At 53.8% G+C, this 17,386-nt stretch overlaps 2 protein-coding genes across 8 annotated transcripts in view; one reads left to right on the forward strand and one right to left on the reverse strand.

Annotated features, from left to right (window-relative positions):
- The window catches only part of WARS1 (tryptophanyl-tRNA synthetase 1), a 29,072-nt gene extending 21,837 nt beyond the window's left edge, over window positions 1-7,235 (reverse strand). Inside the window, exons 1-2 of one of the 3 annotated variants that reach the window (XM_046007030.1) lie at window positions 7,097-7,235; window positions 690-867 (exon numbers count right to left, since the gene is read on the reverse strand). In XM_046007030.1, coding sequence (XP_045862986.1) covers window positions 690-803 — 114 coding nt within the window. In that variant the 5' untranslated portion in view covers window positions 804-867; window positions 7,097-7,235. Of the gene's footprint in view, window positions 1-689; window positions 868-1,112; window positions 1,258-6,141; window positions 7,066-7,096 lie in introns of those variants that run through there. The other 2 variants (XM_046007028.1, XM_046007029.1) reach the window with 2 other exon arrangements.
- Window positions 7,233-17,386, forward strand: part of WDR25 (WD repeat domain 25) — a 141,745-nt gene continuing 131,591 nt past the window's right edge. For 2 of the 5 annotated variants that reach the window (XM_046007022.1, XM_046007023.1), the window contains exons 1-3: window positions 7,233-7,329; window positions 8,208-8,340; window positions 11,024-11,866. In XM_046007022.1, coding sequence (XP_045862978.1) covers window positions 7,241-7,329; window positions 8,208-8,340; window positions 11,024-11,866 — 1,065 coding nt within the window. In that variant the 5' untranslated portion in view covers window positions 7,233-7,240. Of the gene's footprint in view, window positions 8,046-8,207; window positions 8,341-11,019; window positions 11,867-17,386 lie in introns of all 5 variants that reach the window. The other 3 variants (XM_046007026.1, XM_046007025.1, XM_046007024.1) reach the window with 3 other exon arrangements.

Below are 17,386 nucleotides of genomic sequence, written 5' to 3' on the forward strand. Positions count from 1 at the left end.
AGGATCGGAAACAGAGACCCAACAGGGTGGTGAGGGAAGGGCCCACGGGGGCAGTGTGGGCGGTGAGAGGCAGCTGTCCATCTGAGGAGGTGGAGTCCTGAGAGAGGCCTTCTGGAGGTAAGCTGCAGGCTGGCTGACGTGAGCGCCTCGGGAGGAGACTCACCTAACTGAAGGGGGCCCGGAGAGCTACAACCATCGCACGCAGAAACATGGAGCCAACAGGAATGGAGATAAACAGCAAGTCCAGGGCAGGACAGGAAAAACACTCAAACTCGACAACGGGGTCAGCTGTCAGGAGCATTGCTGTCAGAGAGCGTCCATGTTGACACGGGGACATGCATGGGACTCCAGGGGGATGGGGAGTGTTGACAGAAGCGTTAACTCCTCATTTTCTACAGTTAAAACCCCAAACTTGAATATCAACAAGGAGCAATACAAAAGTGTAATTCTGAGAATCAGCTGAAAGGACTGAAAAGTTCATTTCTGGGAACAGGCAGGGTGGATGATGGTTGGATTTCAGGGGCTTTTCTTTAGACTGCGTGTATCAATAAAGGAGGAAATGAATTTAAAGTTAGAGCCAAAATACCTCAGTTACTGAAGGAACAGAGTCTTGGGAACAGTCTGGTCCGGGACATGACCCCAGACTTGGCCCAGAACACACAGGTAGAGAATCCAATAAAATCACATACCTTTGACGCCTTTCCCGCTTTGAGGGACCTCACGAGCTCCCCCTGGGCAGCTATGCTGTTGAACAGTTCCAGCGGGGAGGCACATCCCTGCTCACCGTTGGGCACGTCCGCCATCTCTGGGGCCTAGGTTGGCAGCTGGCTAGGAGGCTGGAAGCGTTGCTCCGTGGTCCAGACAAAACTGTGGGGAAGGGGGGACAAGGGCATGGGGAGGGAGGGAGAGACTGATTAACAAGCTGCTGGAGTAGTTTCACCTTTCCTGTGTCTACCCAGTCCTTCGTCTTTCCAAAACGCTGGAGTTATGATAAAGGACACGGATAAAATACCATTAGTAAAAGTATAAGCAGAAACGTGGGGCCATGGGAAAGGAGAAAAGAGGACGAACAGATGCCAGCGATGAGGACTGCAGGAGTTGCTGGGACTCACCAGCTGCGGGACTCCTCTGACTAGGACCAAGAGTGCTTCACCCAATGCCAAGCACCAGGAAAGATTCGAGATTGTACACGGAGCGAGTACTAAAGTGCTTTAACAAACCCAAGTTCACCAGAGCTAGAAACATTGGGTGAACTGCACTGTACTCTTTATCTTAATTGTATTGGGGATGAGCTCCACGCCCTTGCATCCGGAGCCAACAGATCACTGAGCAAATGGCTTCTTTTGCAGGCCAGCTGCTCTGTTCTCAGATTAGGCAAGGTCCGGGTCAAGGACAGTCTTATCGTGGATGAGGGTAGGCCCTTATCTGTTCTGGGCTCCAAATGAGGAAAAGGATGTCCAGCTTGTCCATTGTCTACACGCCGTCTCACTTCACGGCAGCGCTCTGAAAAAGGCGTACCTGCATCTTTTATTAGTCGTAACTCTTAACCTTGAGAAAGGTGGGACAGAGGGCAGGCCACCTGATGCTGCCTTGGTGCAGGGACTGGCCAAATCATTCCCTCTTGGGTCAGTCACTTCCCCTGAGGGTCAGCTTCCTCACCTAGAGAGTGGCACAATCAGGAATCTTTCCAGCTACCTCAAGGGCTGCTGTGAGAAGAAAGGAGGAAAAACTAGAAGGTACCATGCTGTAAACTGTAAAGCAAGATATAAATCCATTGTGAGTATTATCTGTTAGGGCTCTAGGGCTTGGCTGAACCCTAGCTCCGTTTATAACTTGCTGCTTGGCTCCGAAAGAGGAAAGGACAGTGACAGTGGGCTGGGCCCGGGCAGCCAACCGCCAGCACCTCCGCACCTGCTGTATTTCTGAACACTGTGTACACATCCATTCACTGAAGCCTCACAGCAATCCTGTGAGAGAGATGTTCTTCCCATTCCACAGATGAGCACACTGAGGCACAGGTTACAAACACCCCCGAGAATACGCCAGTGGAAGGGATGGGCAGCTACAGCTCACTCTCCAGGTTCTTTAACTGTAAGGAGTCTCAGCCTCTCAGCTGTAAAGTGGGGCCAGCGGTAACATTACCTGCAGGACTGCTGTGTGGATGGAGTGTGAGGGTGCAGGTAAATGACCAGCCCAGCATGGCCCTCGCCCCGGAGGAGAGCTGCAAATATGTGACTGTTTTGTGTCTTTAATTACTTAAAAATTTTTTCTATGAACTCTATGAGTCAAAACCCCAAACCTGAGGGGTCATTTTTCTTTTTCTTTCTTTTTTTTAAGTTAAACACTAGCCCCAATGTGGTGCTCGAACTTGTAACTCCGAGATCAAGAGTCACATGCGCCACCAACTGAGCCGGCCAGGCACCCTTAGGGTAATTGATCTTTATTATTTTGTTAAATGTTTAAGAAGGATGTAAATTTTAACTAGGCTAATCTTTATATAAATCAACCGATAGCATAATACCGAAACCAGGATGAGACAGTAACCAGTTTCTTTTCCCTCCTGGCTGAGAATCACCTCATTCCCCAGAAAAGGGAAGCTGGGTGCCATAACTACCTCAGATAGCAGAGCCTGGTGTCGGGAGGCCTGCAAGAAGGAATGCAGAAGCTCTGACCAGCGCCGGAGAGGAGAAACACGCAGGCCCCTATCAGATTACAATCAAAGGGATGAGAATTCCTTCTAGCCGCAAATGATCAAACACCACGTTCAGTTCCTTTACACACGATCCCAGATTCGTCCAGCCTTCAAAGGTGGAAGGCTTGGGGTACGCTCTGCGCTAGCAGATGAGAGGTGATGGCTCAGGGAAGTCAGAACAGCTCCCTAGGGTCCCAGCGCCAGAGGAGCTAAGCCAGGATCTGACCCCCAAGCCCCACGACACCATGTGTTCCCTCAGCATTTTAGCAGCTCCCCCCACTCGGAACGGCATAGTTTCCTGTCTCTGCCTGCGCACTGCAGGTGATCTCACTAATTCAGACGTCAGCTCTCCTCTGCAGCCTCTCCTGCTCCTGCAGCCCTGCAGCCAAGTGCATCGCCCCGTCGTCACTGATCCCCAACACCCTGGTAGGAACGTGATGACAGCCCTCGCATGGCATTGAGTTATTCATGTCTTCTCCACCAGACAGTGAGAGCAAGCTCTGGGTTTTACTCTTTTGTGTGCTTCTAATGCCTGGCACCCCGCACTTTATCAAAACACATTTAGAGGATTAATCGATCTCACAAGTCACCCAGTTCAATATTCTCCCTAAAGCTCGTGTCCTCTCATGTTATCTTCCCAAGTGCTTGTTCCAGTTGAAGGCAGATTTCCCCCACAGGGACTTGACCCAGCCTCATTTTTAGCATCTTGCCACTGTGCTGACTCTGTTAGGATCTGGGAAGGGCCAGGCTGACTGCATGGCGCCTTCTTCAGGTCTCACACCCCAGGACTAGTTTCTTTAGCCTCTGCGAATGTCCACCTCCCATCCTCGTTGCTCTCTTTGGAATTCCCTTGGCTTTATCCCTGTCCTTCCCGAAGTGTGGTATCTGGCATGGAAGGCAACGGGTGACAGCAGTAAGGTTCTGAAGTCTGAGTAGGACCAAAAGTATTAGCTTTAAAAATTCCTAAAGAAAGGACCAGGTAGAATCACTGGGTGCGCCCTGGACAGATGATCTCCCCCTGCAATGGAGTAGGTAAGAGGATCAGCTACATGAATGGGGCCTGCACCCAGGGTCCATGTTATCGGGAAAAAAATGTTTTCCCACAGCAGAATTCCGTTTGAGAAGCACATAGGAGCTAAATCTGACGAGGGAACAGCAGATAAGGTCTGCTAGCTCTTATGATCATGAGGTAAACACTGCATGGGAACCACCCACATGATAAATCTTGTGTGCGCGTATGTGTGTGTGTCTGATGCAACCTCTTGAAAGACAGGAAAACTGGCGCGCCTGGGTGGCTCAGTTGTTAGGTGTCTGCCTTCGGCTCAGGTCCTGATCCTGGGGTCCTGGGATTGAGCCCCGCATCCAGCTCCCTGCTTAGTGGGTGGCCTGCTTCTTCCTCTCCCACTCCCCCTTCTTCTGTTACCTCTCTCGATCTATCTATCTGTCAAACAAATAAATAAAATCTTAAAAAAAAAGAAGCCTTTATTTATTTGACAGAGACACAGCGAGAGAGGGAACACAAGCAGTGGGAGTGGGAGAGGGAGAAGCAGGCGCAGGGAACCTGATGCGGGGCTCGATCCCAGGACTCTGGGATCATGACCTGAGCTGAAGGCAGACACTTAACGACTAAGCCATCCAGGTGTCCCAATAAATAAAGTTTTTTTTTTTTTTTTTTAAAAGACAGGCAAACAGAACAGTCTCTTAGTTCATACACCTCTCCATTTGCCCCCGTTTCGTGTGTCCACTCTCCTTTTTCCTCACATCTAGTCAACACGCTCCTTTACTTCTTTGATAACTTTTAGAATGAAATTTATTTTTTTAAGATTTTATTTATTTGACGACAGAGAGAGAGATCACAAGTAGGCAGAGAGGCAGGCAGAGAGAGAGGAGGAAGCAGGCTCCCTGCTGAGCAGAGAGCCCGATGTGGGGCTCGATCCCAGGACCCTGAGACCATGACCTGAGCTGAAGGCAGGGGCTTAAGCCACTGAGCCACCCAGGTGCCCCTTAGAATGAAATTTAACTTCAGAGGCTTTTAACCTGGAGTGCAGCATGTCTGAAATGACATCGACAGTCTGCATACACACTGGTACGTGCCTGGCTCTAAGCAGAACATCCAGGTCACTTTTCAGAGGGGTCTGAGATGCCAAAATTCTATACAAGACTGTCTTAGTGTTTACTGCGTAAAATGCAAATAGAGCTTTGAAGCTATTGGGAGAGTTGTTTTACCTACTTAACAAATAGTAAAATTTAAAACAAAGAAACAAAGGTATAATCCGTGGTGTTTATCTACCATCTCCTCTGAAAGAGGTATTGGTCATTAGAGTAAAACCTCACAGTCCCTGGCAGATCCTAGGGCACCTTTAAAGAGAAAGCTAAAAGGCTCTTAAAAGTTAATTCGCGGGCGCCTGGGTGGCTCAGTTGGTTAAGTGACTGCCTTTGGCTCAGGTCATGATTCTGGAGCCCCAGGATTGAGTCCCACATCAGGCTCCCTGCTCAGCAAGGAGTCTGCTTCTCCCTCTGACCCTTCCCCTTCTCACGCTCTCTCTCTCTCTTATTCTCTCAAATAAAAAATAATAATTTAAATAAAACAATTTAAAAAATTACCAATTCCTCTTTTTAAAGATCTTGAGTCCTGTGCTCATTTTGAAAGGTTCCCTTGTTCTGGAGGAATGTGACCGGCACTTGGAAGAAACCGGGTGGTTTTGGGACGGGGAATGGAAAGGAGAATCACAGAATGGTTTCACAGAACATGACCATGACCTGGACCATCCCGAAATCATTTCACGCATCAGAATACACTGATCTACAGTTTGGGGAAAGGGGGCATAAACTTCGCCAATTCTCGAGTGGCCAGAAGCGCATTGTTTCCGGATGCCTGGGATACCACCGGGAGGGGGGCGGCTACCATCCTTCACACCCAGGCCCCACAGTGTGCGTGACTGCGGCTTCCGACCATCGAGTCCCCGGGGGACAAGAAAACGACTTCTGTCCAGCAAGGCGTCCTCTGACACTTTGAACCCTGGGACAGGCTATGTTCACCTTTCCTTTGTCCAACACTGAGAAGAGAGATCATCACCCCCTTCAAATATTAAGACACACGTTACCTTAAAAGGCAGAGAGGACGTGAATTTCTGTGAAGCCGGGCACAAGACCCTCTTGTGCACGGCGACGGGAGAGCTCACGTGTGAGAGTGCTGGGCGTGTAAGGAGGCCTCGCCCGCGAAAACCCTGCGCGGGAGCCAACACCGAGATGCTGCAAGTGGAGCACCGAGGCCAAACAGGCAACTGCTCACCCGTGCCTCCACTCCCCGGCGCAGCGCGCATCACCTGAACTTCGGGTGGGACATACCGTGCACGACACCCTGATCCTCGCCCCCCCAAGCCGAGGTCTTCAGCGCGCTGGGCAAAGTACCGATGAGCTGCGAGCCTGGCGGCGAGGGCTATACGTACCCAGGACGGGGGAGGCACGGCGGGCGGAGGGGGCCACGGGTCACGCCAGGCAGCGGAGCGGCTGAGACTGCCCCAGCAGCCAGCGGTCTTCCTTTATAGTCTTCCCCGTTTCTTTCAGTTTCCTTTTCAGAAAAGGATCTTTTTGTCCTGTTTACCCCACTCTTCAGCTATTGGCACGTAGGAATTTTTTATAAACCACTCAGTTTCTCAGAAACACTTAAGATTCCTGACCAGCCTCCTTGGCGAGACGGTCCAATCAGGGGCGGCGGGGTGGGGGGGCCGGGAGGAGACCGAGGCATTAGCAGGTCGTTGCATCAGCCGCCCCGTACCCCAGACTGGCCTCCGAGTGACCCACCCTGTTCCCGTCCCCACCCTCCGCATTCGTGCGGGTGACTGTTTGTGTGCAGCCGCGGGAAGGCGGGGCGGCGACCGGGAACTCCCCGCAGCTGCTCCCCGCGGCGGCCCGCGCAGGGCAGAGCCCGAGCTCCGGGGTCGCGCGGACCCAGCTCTCAGCCCCAGATCGGGCATTCTCCCGGGGCAGGGCCTTGGCCGAGGGCCATCACCTCTCGGCTTCCTCCTCCATGAAATGGGCACGAGAAAGCCTCCTCCCTTTACCGCGGAGGGGACCGAGGGCGACGCTGCAGGCAAAGCCCCCAGCACGGGGCACGCACTCGTTCGACGTGGGCAGCTCTCGCCTCGGGGCAGGGGAAGAGGGAGGAGGCGAGCGAGGGTCGGTGCCGGCGGGGGAGGGCGACAGACGGGGACGCGGGCGCTCGGAGGAAGGGGGCGAGGGGCGCCGTGGCAGCCTCCGCGCCCCTCGTGGTGCCGGAGCCCGGCGGGCAGCGAGCAGGGCTCTGAGGAGGATACTCCGGGCCCTCGCCTGCAGGCGGCGGCGGAAGAGCCAGGTCATCCGGCGCCGCCCCGAACTCCCGCCCTCCCTCATCCCCTCACTTACCGGCCCAGCCGGGCCCTTCAGCGCAGCCGGCTCAGCCACGGGTGGCCTCCTGGGCGTCCGTGGAAACTGCGTCCGGCCGGAACAACTTCCGGCCCGGCTGACGCGTCATTGGCTGTTTGCGTGGGGGCGGGGCAGAGGCCGCGGATGATTGGCTGGAGGCACCGGAACCAGCGGAACGCACCTTGGCTGCCGAGTGCAAGCCGGACGGCCTCCCGCAGGACCGAGCGCTTCCGGTACGTGTGGTGAGCGGCGGGCCCGTGGGCGAGAGGGGGCTGGGACGGGGCGGCGGCGGCGGTGGCGGCGGCCCGAGCGCTCCGCGCCCCTTAGGGCGGGCCTTTCAGTGTCCCTCGCCAGTCCTTCCTCACCACTGCCCTTCCGGACGCTCAGAGCTCCGGGCCCTGCCTACCTCCACTGTTGACAGCTCGGCTAACTTCTGTTCATCCTTCAACACCCACCCCTGGTCGCCTCTTCTTCGCTGCCTTCTCAGTCCGTGGGCTGCGGCCCGGGTCCTGTTGTGTTTGATCCGTGCAGCCAGACCGCACATAAGGCTTGGCACGGAGTAGGTAGTCAGGCCGTGTTTGCCGAACGAGAATATTCTGTCCTTTCACTCTGTGCCTCCCAGCCCCGGGCCGCGTGTCCCAAACACTTGCAGGCGCTGGGGGCGGCCGTGGGCGGAACCCGGAGTCCTGCGCTCCTGGTGACCTGCCCGTGACTCGCAGTGCCACTCCCCCGCCCTGTGGCCCGTTTCCAGGCGCCCTTGCCTCTCCCTCGTGGTTGGATCCCCGCCCCCACCATGAAAAATTGCCCCTTTCCCCCCATTTGCCTTAGAAACCCGCAAGGCAGCAAACACTCCCCCGGGAGTTTCCATTGTTCCCGGTGGCTCCCGCGCTTGTCCATTTTGGCCTGGTTTCCTTGGGTCACCTTGCGGCCTCCTTGCGGGCGCCGTTCGGTTAGTTCTGTTGGTTCCTGCTCCGGGGCTTCTCGAAACCACCTCTGCCCCCTTCCCTCCTCCTGGGCTTTGCTCCCGTCCACCCTTCGTCTCAGGTCCCCGTGAGACGGCAACCCCGAGCCCACCGCCCCCTCTGCTCTGCTGTTTTGCTTCTCTCCCTAGGACTTCTTGCTGCCTGACACCCTGTGTTTCCCTGAGTGCGGCCTGTCGGTCCCACTGCGTGTGGGCCTGGTGCGCACCAGCCACTGCTGACCTCCGGCTGGTGCGGCGTTCCTGGTGCCTGCGGTGGGGCTTGGTGAGTAGCCGGCCGGTGCTGGACAAGCCAAGTGCACATGGAGCAGGTAGTGTCGGGCGCCTTCTCACCCCCCTCCTGCTTTCCTTCAGTCCTTCAGTCCTCCTGCTCTCGGAGGGTTTCCATAGACCTCTGTTTTTGTTTTTTTTTTTTAAAGATTTTATTTATTTATTTGGCAGAGAGAGATCACAAGTAGGCAGAGAGGCAGGCAGAGAGAGTGAGAGGGAAGCAGGCTCCCTGCCGAGCAGAGAGCCCGATGCGGGACTCGATCCTAGGACCCTGAGATCATGACCTGAGCCGAAGGCAGCGGCTTAAACCACTGAGCCACCCAGGCGCCCCGACCTCTGTTTTTTTTTTTTTTAAAACAAGATTTATTTTATTTATTTAGAGAGAGAGATGGAAAGAAAGCTTGCAGGAGAGGAGGGAGGGTCTCAAGCAGACCCCGTCCCGAGAGCAGAGCCCGACACGACCCTCGATTTTGCAACCCCGAGATCGGGACCTGAGCCGAAATCAAGTCGGATGCTTAACTGACTGAGCCACCCAGGTGCCCCACTGTGGACCTCTTTTTAAGTTCTGGCCACCGGCCCTTCTCTCGAGTCAGCCGCTGCAGACAGCTAGGTGGGGGGATCCTGGTGGGTTCCCTGTGACAGAGAGGAATGGCATGCTGTGGGGTGTGGGGCTATGGAGAGTTGTCGAGGCAGGTGAGATGACTGGGCAGGACCAGGCTAAGTAACAGAGAACAGAAATGCTAAGTTGCGGCGCGTGGTCCGCTAGTTTATAATTAGTCCTTTATAGAAGTTTTATTTAGACGATGGCATTGTGTGCGGAAGGTGTTACCTGCCTAGATTAGGCTGCAAGAGAGGGGTGGTGGTGGGATTTCTGGAGGAGGTAGACTGCGTTTGTCGAATGATGACATAATGTGTCGGGCCGTGGAGCCGTTCAGGCGATGGGGGTGAGGTGTGGATGGGGCGAAGTGGTTGGATTGCCGGGGTTGTGAAACCCACTACCTAGGGAAAGAGCTGGGTGATAGGCGGAGTGCTTTAACAAGGGACCCAGAGGGAATTTCTGGCGGTGCCCGGACCCCACATGCGGCAGGAGGGGTCTCTGTGGTACACTAAGGTCCGGCAAGGAGTAGGTAAATCAGGATGTGTTTGGGTATCTCAGAACCTGGCGTGTGGCTGTCGCTGCTGCTCCGTCGCGCCCTCTGCTGTCCGGGATGTGCTGGGCATCCTTGTTTTCCTCCTGACGGTACTTCCTCCTAAAAGCATAGAATTGAACTCGTCCAGACTGAAGCACTTCTTTCCAGAAACTAGTTGGCAGCAATTTATCGTGCACGATGGTTCAGAATTTCAGGAAGAATTTTTTAGAAAGGGGCAATTCACTGCTGGGTGAGTGTGTGTTCGGAGGGAAACGGGCAGATTTGAACCATACCTTTAGAATTGGGGGACTGGTGCCTCGAACGCCAAGGTCTTGTGTTGTGGGTGTGTCTCCCCAGCTGGCTTAGGGTTGAGATGGGATATCTAGGCAGGGGGTAGCGCAGGCGCTGGAGCCCCAGGCGGGGTGGTGACATGCTTTTCCTGTTTGGTGGGTTCTGGACATCTTTCCGTTTTAGTATTTTGAGACCTCAAAGGCCCAAAGTAACCTTCCAAAAGGCATCTTTAAAATCCTGAATCTTTCGGGGCGCCTGGGTGGCTCAGTGGGTTAAGCCACTGCCTTCGGCTCAGGTCATGATCTCCGCGTCCTGGGATCGAGTCTCGCATCGGGCTCTCTGCTCAGCAGGGAGCCTGCTTCCCTCTCTCTCTCTCTCTCTCTCTCTGCCTGCCTCTCTATCTACTTGTGATCTCTGTCAAACAAATAAATAAAATCTTTAAAAAAAATAAAAAAAATAAAATCCTGAATCTTTCTGCTAAATCCAGACTCCATTTAGTTAGGTCCTCTTTTTATGTCTTTCAATAAAGTTTTAGTCTTCTTCCTGTAGCTCTTGCTAATTGTTTAAATTATTTACAGATATCCCATAGTCTTCATTTAAAAAAAATTAAATCTTCTAATTATGGCTGGTTTATAGAAAAGCCCTCAATTTAAATTTTTATTTATTTTATTTATTTTTATTTTTTAAAAAACATTTTGTTTATTTATTTGACAGACGGAGATCACAAGTAGGCAGAGGCAGGCAGAGAGAGAGAGAGAGAGGAGGAAGCAGGCTCCCTGCTGAGCAGAGAGCCCTATGTGGGGCTCTATCCCAGGACCCTGAGATCATGACCTGGGCCGAAGGCAGCAGCTTAACCCACTGAGCCACCCAGGTGCCCCCAAAGCCCTCATTTTTTAATGTTTATTCTTAGAGTTTTCCAATTGTGGATTTGCTAGGGGGCATTTTTTAAAAATTTTTTATTTATTTCTTATTTTTTATAAACATATAATGTATTTTTATCTCCAGGGGTACAGGTCTGTGAATCGCCAGGTTTACACACTTCACAGCACTCACCATAGCACACACACTCCCCAATGTCCATAACCCCCTCTCCCTCTCCCAACCCCCCCCCCCCCAGCAACCCTCAGTTTGTTTTGTGAGATTAAGAGTCCGGTGTGGTTTGTCTCCCTCCAGGGCATGTTTCTTTTAATTACATGTTGTGGTAAATATTCTCACATGCATGTATTCTGACACTTAACTTTGTTTGGTCTCAGGTAGTTTGTCCTCAAAGGACAGCAGAAAACTGTGTCTTCAATGGCTTCCTTGGTGGCTTATGATGACTCGGAATCAGAGGCTGAGACCGAGCCTGTGGGAAGTTTTAATGCCGCTGGCCAGATGAAAGACAGCTCTGATGGACTCCAACCTCCTGGGCAGGATTTTGCATCCAAAGCCCCAGGTGTGATGGAAGGGACAGCACTGCCCGCAAAGCGTGGTTCTTGTGAAGACCCAGCTGGCCGTCGTCTCCCACTGGTTCGGCTCTGGAGAAGCGACCCAGGATCTTGTCCCAGCCAGAGGTTACAGTGGCCCAGGACGGAGCCTGATGTCACCGTCCCTGCAGATAAGACTCCTCGACCTTCTCTGTGGACCAGCCACGCTCCAGCTGGCCATGTGCCCCTGGCAGCTGCCCGCTTTAGGCCGGTGAAACTCTCCTGGGGGACTTACAACTCCCCTGAACCATCCTTTTGTGCCCAAACCAAATCTGACGCCCAGGGTAAAAATGGTAGCTCTCTTCAGAGGACCAGGTGTGAGGACTGTATTGTGCCCTACACCCCGAAAAGACTACGACAGTCGCAGGCATTAAGCACAGAAACTGTTAAGAGTAAGGATGTGGCGGCCCAGGGTCCGTCTGCAGGGCGTGCCCCCGCCCCTCTCTGTGTGGCCCCCAGAGCGTCTGAGTTCATCCAGCCGTATTTGGACAGTCAGTATAAAGAAACCACGATTCCCAGGAAAGTGCTCTTCCACCTGAGAAGCCACAGGGGCCCCGTCAACAGCATTCAGTGGTGTCCAGTCTTCGCTAAGAGTCACATGCTTCTCTCGGCTTCCATGGATAAAACCTTCAAGGTAAGGCTTAAGTGATACCGCCTTTTTTCAGGGACTCTCAGAAGTAAACTGCTGGGGTGCTTTGTTCTTCGCAGCAGTGAGGTAGGGGTGCCGAACATCTCTGGGAATCCTGTAATTCTCCCTGTTGCGTTCAGGAGTGGGTTCTCAGTGGCCCACCCTGCATTGTCGGTCCATTCTGTGCCCTCCACGCTGATGCTGCCCTGCTTAGGTCACCACAGAGTGCTAGTCCTTAGCCCTCGTGGGGACACCGAGGACATGCAGACACACGGGCACCCCGGGGGTCGAGGTCGCTGAGTGAGGGCAGTCAGAGGGGGAGGAAAGCAGGCTCAGGGCAAGTTCTGGGCCCCTTGTGAGCCGCATGGAGTGTTGAGCATGCCAGTTATGTGTTGGGCTCTGTGTTGGACCCCAGGGGAGCAGAGGTAGACAGATCGGTCCCTGGTTCGGGGCATGTGGTGTTGTAGGGCCATGGACAAGTGGAGAGGCCCTCACAGCCCTGGGCTCAGGAATGTGAGGACCAGACTCCCACTGGGACACAAGTGCTCCGTGAACCCACTGGGAGGGACAGCAGCCTAGTCTGGGAGGGCTTGGTGAATGCTTCCAGGAGCAGGGGAAGGTTCACTTGGTGGAGGGGGTGAGACGGGGCAGAAGGATGTTCTTGGCCATAAAAGTCTTGGGGGCCTGTTGGCTGGAGGGCTGGGGTGTGCCGTGGGGGGCCCAAGGCTGCGGAAGTAGGCAGGTCGGGACTGGCTACGGATGCCCTGCCGAGGACTTGCGGTTTATACAGAAACTCTTTTGTCCTTGTTGCTTATTTGAATTGAAAGCTACTGAGGCCGTGCAGACTTGCAGTAGGCCGGCCACACATAGGCAGGGATGTAGCGGAGCACCGGTGTCGCAGCTCCTGTAACCTGTCTCCAGCCCCTCTGGGCTATACTCTGTCCTCCTCCTCACCCTCGTCAGCACCTAGCAGCTCACCTATATGTGGTAGGTGCCAAGTAAATGAGAGCCGAACCAAAGCTTCGTGGAAAGAAAATGGCTTTGGAGTCAAAGGGACGTGGCTTCAGATCCAGCTTTGTTGTGGAGCATCTGGTCGGCTGGCCCTGGCGAGTCTGGTGTCTCACCTGTAAAGGCCGTAATCTTTCCTGCATCATGTGGTCATGTGAGCAAAACGCTTACAAAACCCTGGCACAGAGCTAGGGACCCCACAGGTGGTCGGTAAATGCCAGCTTCCTCTAACTCTGTTCCTCACAGTTCTAGAACCGTCCCGTCCAGGACATGGTATTTGCAAGTTTTATATATATATATACATTTTTTTTTTAAAGGTTTTATTTGTTTATTTGACAGACAGAGATCACAAGTAGGCAAAGAGTCTGGCAGAGACAGGAAGGGAAGCAGGCTCCCCACTGAGCAGAGAGCCCGATGCGGGGCTGGATCCCAGGACCCTGGGATCATGACCTGAGCCGAAGGCAGAGGCCTTAACCCGCTGAGCCACCCAGGCGCTCCGATGGGTGTCGTTTTTAAGCAGCCAACTTGAGTCCTGAACCCACTAGTCTGTGTTCCCTCCAGGCAGGGCGAATAGAGTTGTGCAGGGACAGTGCTATGTCCTGCCTTTAGTCTGGAGCCTGGCGATCTTACACCCCGGGCTTCGGTGCTGTTCCTGTGAGGGGAGTGGGGGTGGGGCTCAGGTCCACTCAGGAGGCTTCTGGTGTTCCTGGTGTGCATGGTAAGTGCTTGGTTCAGTCCCGCGGTACAGGGGCTTCTCAGCGCTCCTTCCCGAGTGCGCCGTGGAGGGCGAGTGGAGACGTGGCCCTTTGGTCAGGAGCACGTCTGGAGGGTTTCTGGTGGGCCCGCGTAGGGTCTGTGTACTGCCAGGCCGTGTCTGGCTGGCCCTGGAAGTGGGCTGCAGGTAGCGTGACAGGGCCTCGGGGTCTGGCTCCATCCCCAGCAGCTTTGTGACCCTGGCAAGACGCTTAACCTCTCGCGTTCCGTTTCCTTCCCGATAGAACAAACTGACGAGACCGGAGGTTGGCCCTTCTGAGGTGGGACAAGCGCCCAGATGTGTGTGTCCGAAGCACCCGGTCTAAGGCCAGGCACGGGTTTTTGTGGAGGGTAGTGTGGTTACGGGTGGGCTGCCCGAGGGGCACGGGCAGCCTCTTTCTAGGACCCTGCAGGGAGGGGGCTGTCAGGCAGATGCCGCAGCTCAGGCTGGAGGAGGAGGCAGCCTCGCCTGGAGGTGTCGGAGGACAGGTGGGTTGCTGTGGGCGGAGATGGGTGGAGGGACGTAGGGCAGCAGGGACGCCCTCGTGTGTGCCTGCCACCTGCCTGCCCGTCTGCGGGGTCTTGTTCCTGATGGCGAGGGGCAGGCCTGGATCCCTGTGAGGACTGGTTTGCACCCAGCATCAGTGAGGTGCTCTCTGGGCCCTGCTTGGATCACTTGCCCGCCAAGTTTAGGTTTTCCCTAGGCAGAGGCATCCCCGCTGTAGTATCGTTTTTTAAACAGAGCATGTCTGAGTGAAGCGTGTTTGGGTGTTGTGTGTGTTCAGTCGTGTAGTGGGTGTTTGTGGAGTAGATGAGTGTGCCAGGTGCTATGCGTTGGGGATGCGTGCACGTCCCCAGGGAGGGGACCCTGGATCAGCCAACCAGCTGTGACACCTTGTGACCAGAAGGGGGCGCAGTTGGGCCAGCTTTGGAAGCCGCTCAGCCGCTCAGTGGAGGGACTGCGTAGAAAAGCTTTGCGTGGGGTGATTCACTCAGACCCGGGTCCTGGGCCCTTGGCTGTGGAACTGCCCTCGGGGGGCCGGGTGCAGCTGCTGTGCCCGCCCTTCCCGAGGAGGTGGTGTGTGCGCTGCAGGTGATGTGGCCACCGGCCTCTTGCTCAGCCCGGCAGCCTCCAGGGAGCCCTGCCCACTGCACTGTCTGTCCCTCATGGGAGGCAGCAAGGGTGGCATTGGAGGTGGTCCAGGGACAGGGCGTGGCTGCCTTCATGCCTGCTGGGGTCAGTGTCTCCTGACCTCCTCCTTCCTTTGGGATCCTGAAAAAGCGGGGCTTTAATAAGCCTTTCATACGTATGGTTGGACCAGGATCCTCACTGCTTTAAGATGTTTGACAGCGGGGACGCTCGAGTGGCTCAGTCGGTTAAGCCTTTGCCTTTGGCTCAGGTCATGATCCCAGGGTCCTGGGATCAAGTTCTGCACTGAGCTCCCTGCTCAGCAAGGGGCCTGCTTCTCCCTCTGTCTGCCATTCCCCCGATTGTGCTCTCTCTCGCTCTGACAAATAAATAAAATAAATCTTTAAGATATGTGACAGTTTCCAGTGACAGAATTGCTTGGCAAATTGATTTTGAGCACTTTTTCAGTGTGAAGAATGTGTGACAGGGGCCGGAGGAGTCGGGATGGAAAACCGATTGGGGACTGGGTGGGAGCAGGGCTGGGAACCGGGGAGGGAGGTCCTGGCTGAGGCCTCGGTTTTGCTGGGGCCTCAGCTTCACGTAGAGCCTGGTGTGCAGCCCGCAGCTCCAGGCGGGATGGCGTTCCTCCCCTTCCCTGGGGTCGTGGGGGAGGGGGGGTGCCGCAGATCTTGGGGGCCTGTGAGGTGGAGGAGGGGAGTGGGAGGCGTGTGGATGCAGAGTCTGGAGTGAGTATGGGGCTGTGGGCGCCGGCAGGAGCCCTGGCTCCCTGTAGCCCAGTCCTGGGTGGAGAGCACCCAGTGGGGTGAGCATGCAGTGGGGGAAGAGCTAGAAAAGGTGGATACGACAGCCCCCCCGGCTCTGTGCTCCCTTCCTAGGGTGTCTTTCCGCTTGTCTTTTGGTTAAAGCCTGCCAGAGTGCCTTCTTGAGCCCCACTGCATCAGGAAGGAGGGAAGAGGCTGGGGGCTGGGGTCACAGCACTTAGTTTGAATCCTTCCTCCGGGGCTGGCTGGCTGTGTGACCTCGGGCAAGTTACTTCTCCGAATCTCAGCGTGTGTGGTCGGTGGAGATGACTGTGCTGCTGTGCTGGGTTTTTGTGGAGAAGAAACAGTGTTGGATGTGAACTCTCTGGTGTGGTCCTTGGCGCATAGTAGGCACCTGCTGTGTGCTTATGGTTTTGCTCTCCCCAGGAATCTTCTCCCTTCCTTACCCCGAAGTGGCATCTCGTTGTGCCTGTGTAGCCATGAACCCTATCTGCGACACCTTGTAGATTTTGAGCCTCTTGAACATGGAAACTGTGCTAGACCCATTTTTACATTTTCCATAGCACCTGGCACAAAGTTTTGTACATGCTAAGTGATCAGTAAAGATTAAAGAAATTTTTTTTGGATTTTATTTCCAGCCTTTGGGAAAGGATTGTCTCTTAAGTGCATAGCTTTTATTTGTCACTAGGGGGCACAGTAAGACTTAATATAAGCTCACTCAGGCTTCTAGAATGTGAAAGAATCCTTGATTCAAGGTGGTATTTACTGAAAGATGATTTCTTTTCTGATCAAGAGGAGAACAGCACCATCTGGTTAATCTGAAGAGCGCGAAGTGCCGGCTCCTCATCTCTTTGAAACGTTGCTTTGGAATTCATAGATTTCAATTGGGCACATCACAGTGGAAAGATACTTATTTTAATATGTTCTAAATGTTCTGTGAGCTGTAAAATATGCTTCTATTAGTTTTGAAAAATTTACAGCTGGAGAAATTAAGTAAAATAAAACAATGACTCATAGCTGCACCGATGCTCTGTTTTCTTTCCTGATGATCCCTTCCTGCCCCCGTCTGTAGCATGCATCTGTTTCCGACAGTTGTAATCCCAGCACGGATACCCTTTTACCCACTCTTCATTTCCCTGTGTCCTCGTTTGGCTCAACACGTTTGAATACCCACTGCACGTAAAGGTAGACTTCAGACTTTGAAGCCCTTGGGAAAAGTACAAATGTGGCCTGCTTCAGCCAAATGCAGGCAGCCCTCAGCACCAGCCCCGTGTGCAGAGCCCTCTGCTAGGCACCAGACACATTCTCACAGGCGTCTGACATCTTTTCTGCTTCCAGGGACCACCGTCCATGCATCAGAACTCATAGTTCTGAAACACAGAGGGGTTTTAAATAAAATGTATGAATTAGGTGTTGTTCACTTGTTTTACAAAATTGTTTGCTTTAGGAATTTTTTCAGTAAAAGACTTCCCTGTGATACCTAAAAAACAAAACAAAACAAAAAACTTTTCATTTTTGATCATGAACGTAATGAAAGCTTATTGTGAAAATCCCTGAAGATTCAGAGGATATGAAGAATGAAGGAGAAAACAGAAATCGTTGATAACCCTAACCCCGAGTCAGTGCCTCACTAACACTGCGGGCCTTTCCTGGTCTGGACCCCCCCCCCCCCCGACATCCCCCCACCCCCACCCCCCGTCTCTGTGTGTTCACGGAGCTCGGCTCACTGTGGAGCGGACACAGTTTTGATTCTGTTCCCTCTACCCCCTATCTTTGTGCTGTTTGTAAGGAGCATTTTTATACTTTATTAAAAACTTTCCCCAAATGTATTTTTATGACTGTCTCAAGTTCAAG

This window comes from Meles meles, chromosome 6 (assembly GCF_922984935.1).
Source record: "Meles meles chromosome 6, mMelMel3.1 paternal haplotype, whole genome shotgun sequence".
Lineage (NCBI taxonomy): Eukaryota > Metazoa > Chordata > Mammalia > Carnivora > Mustelidae > Meles > Meles meles.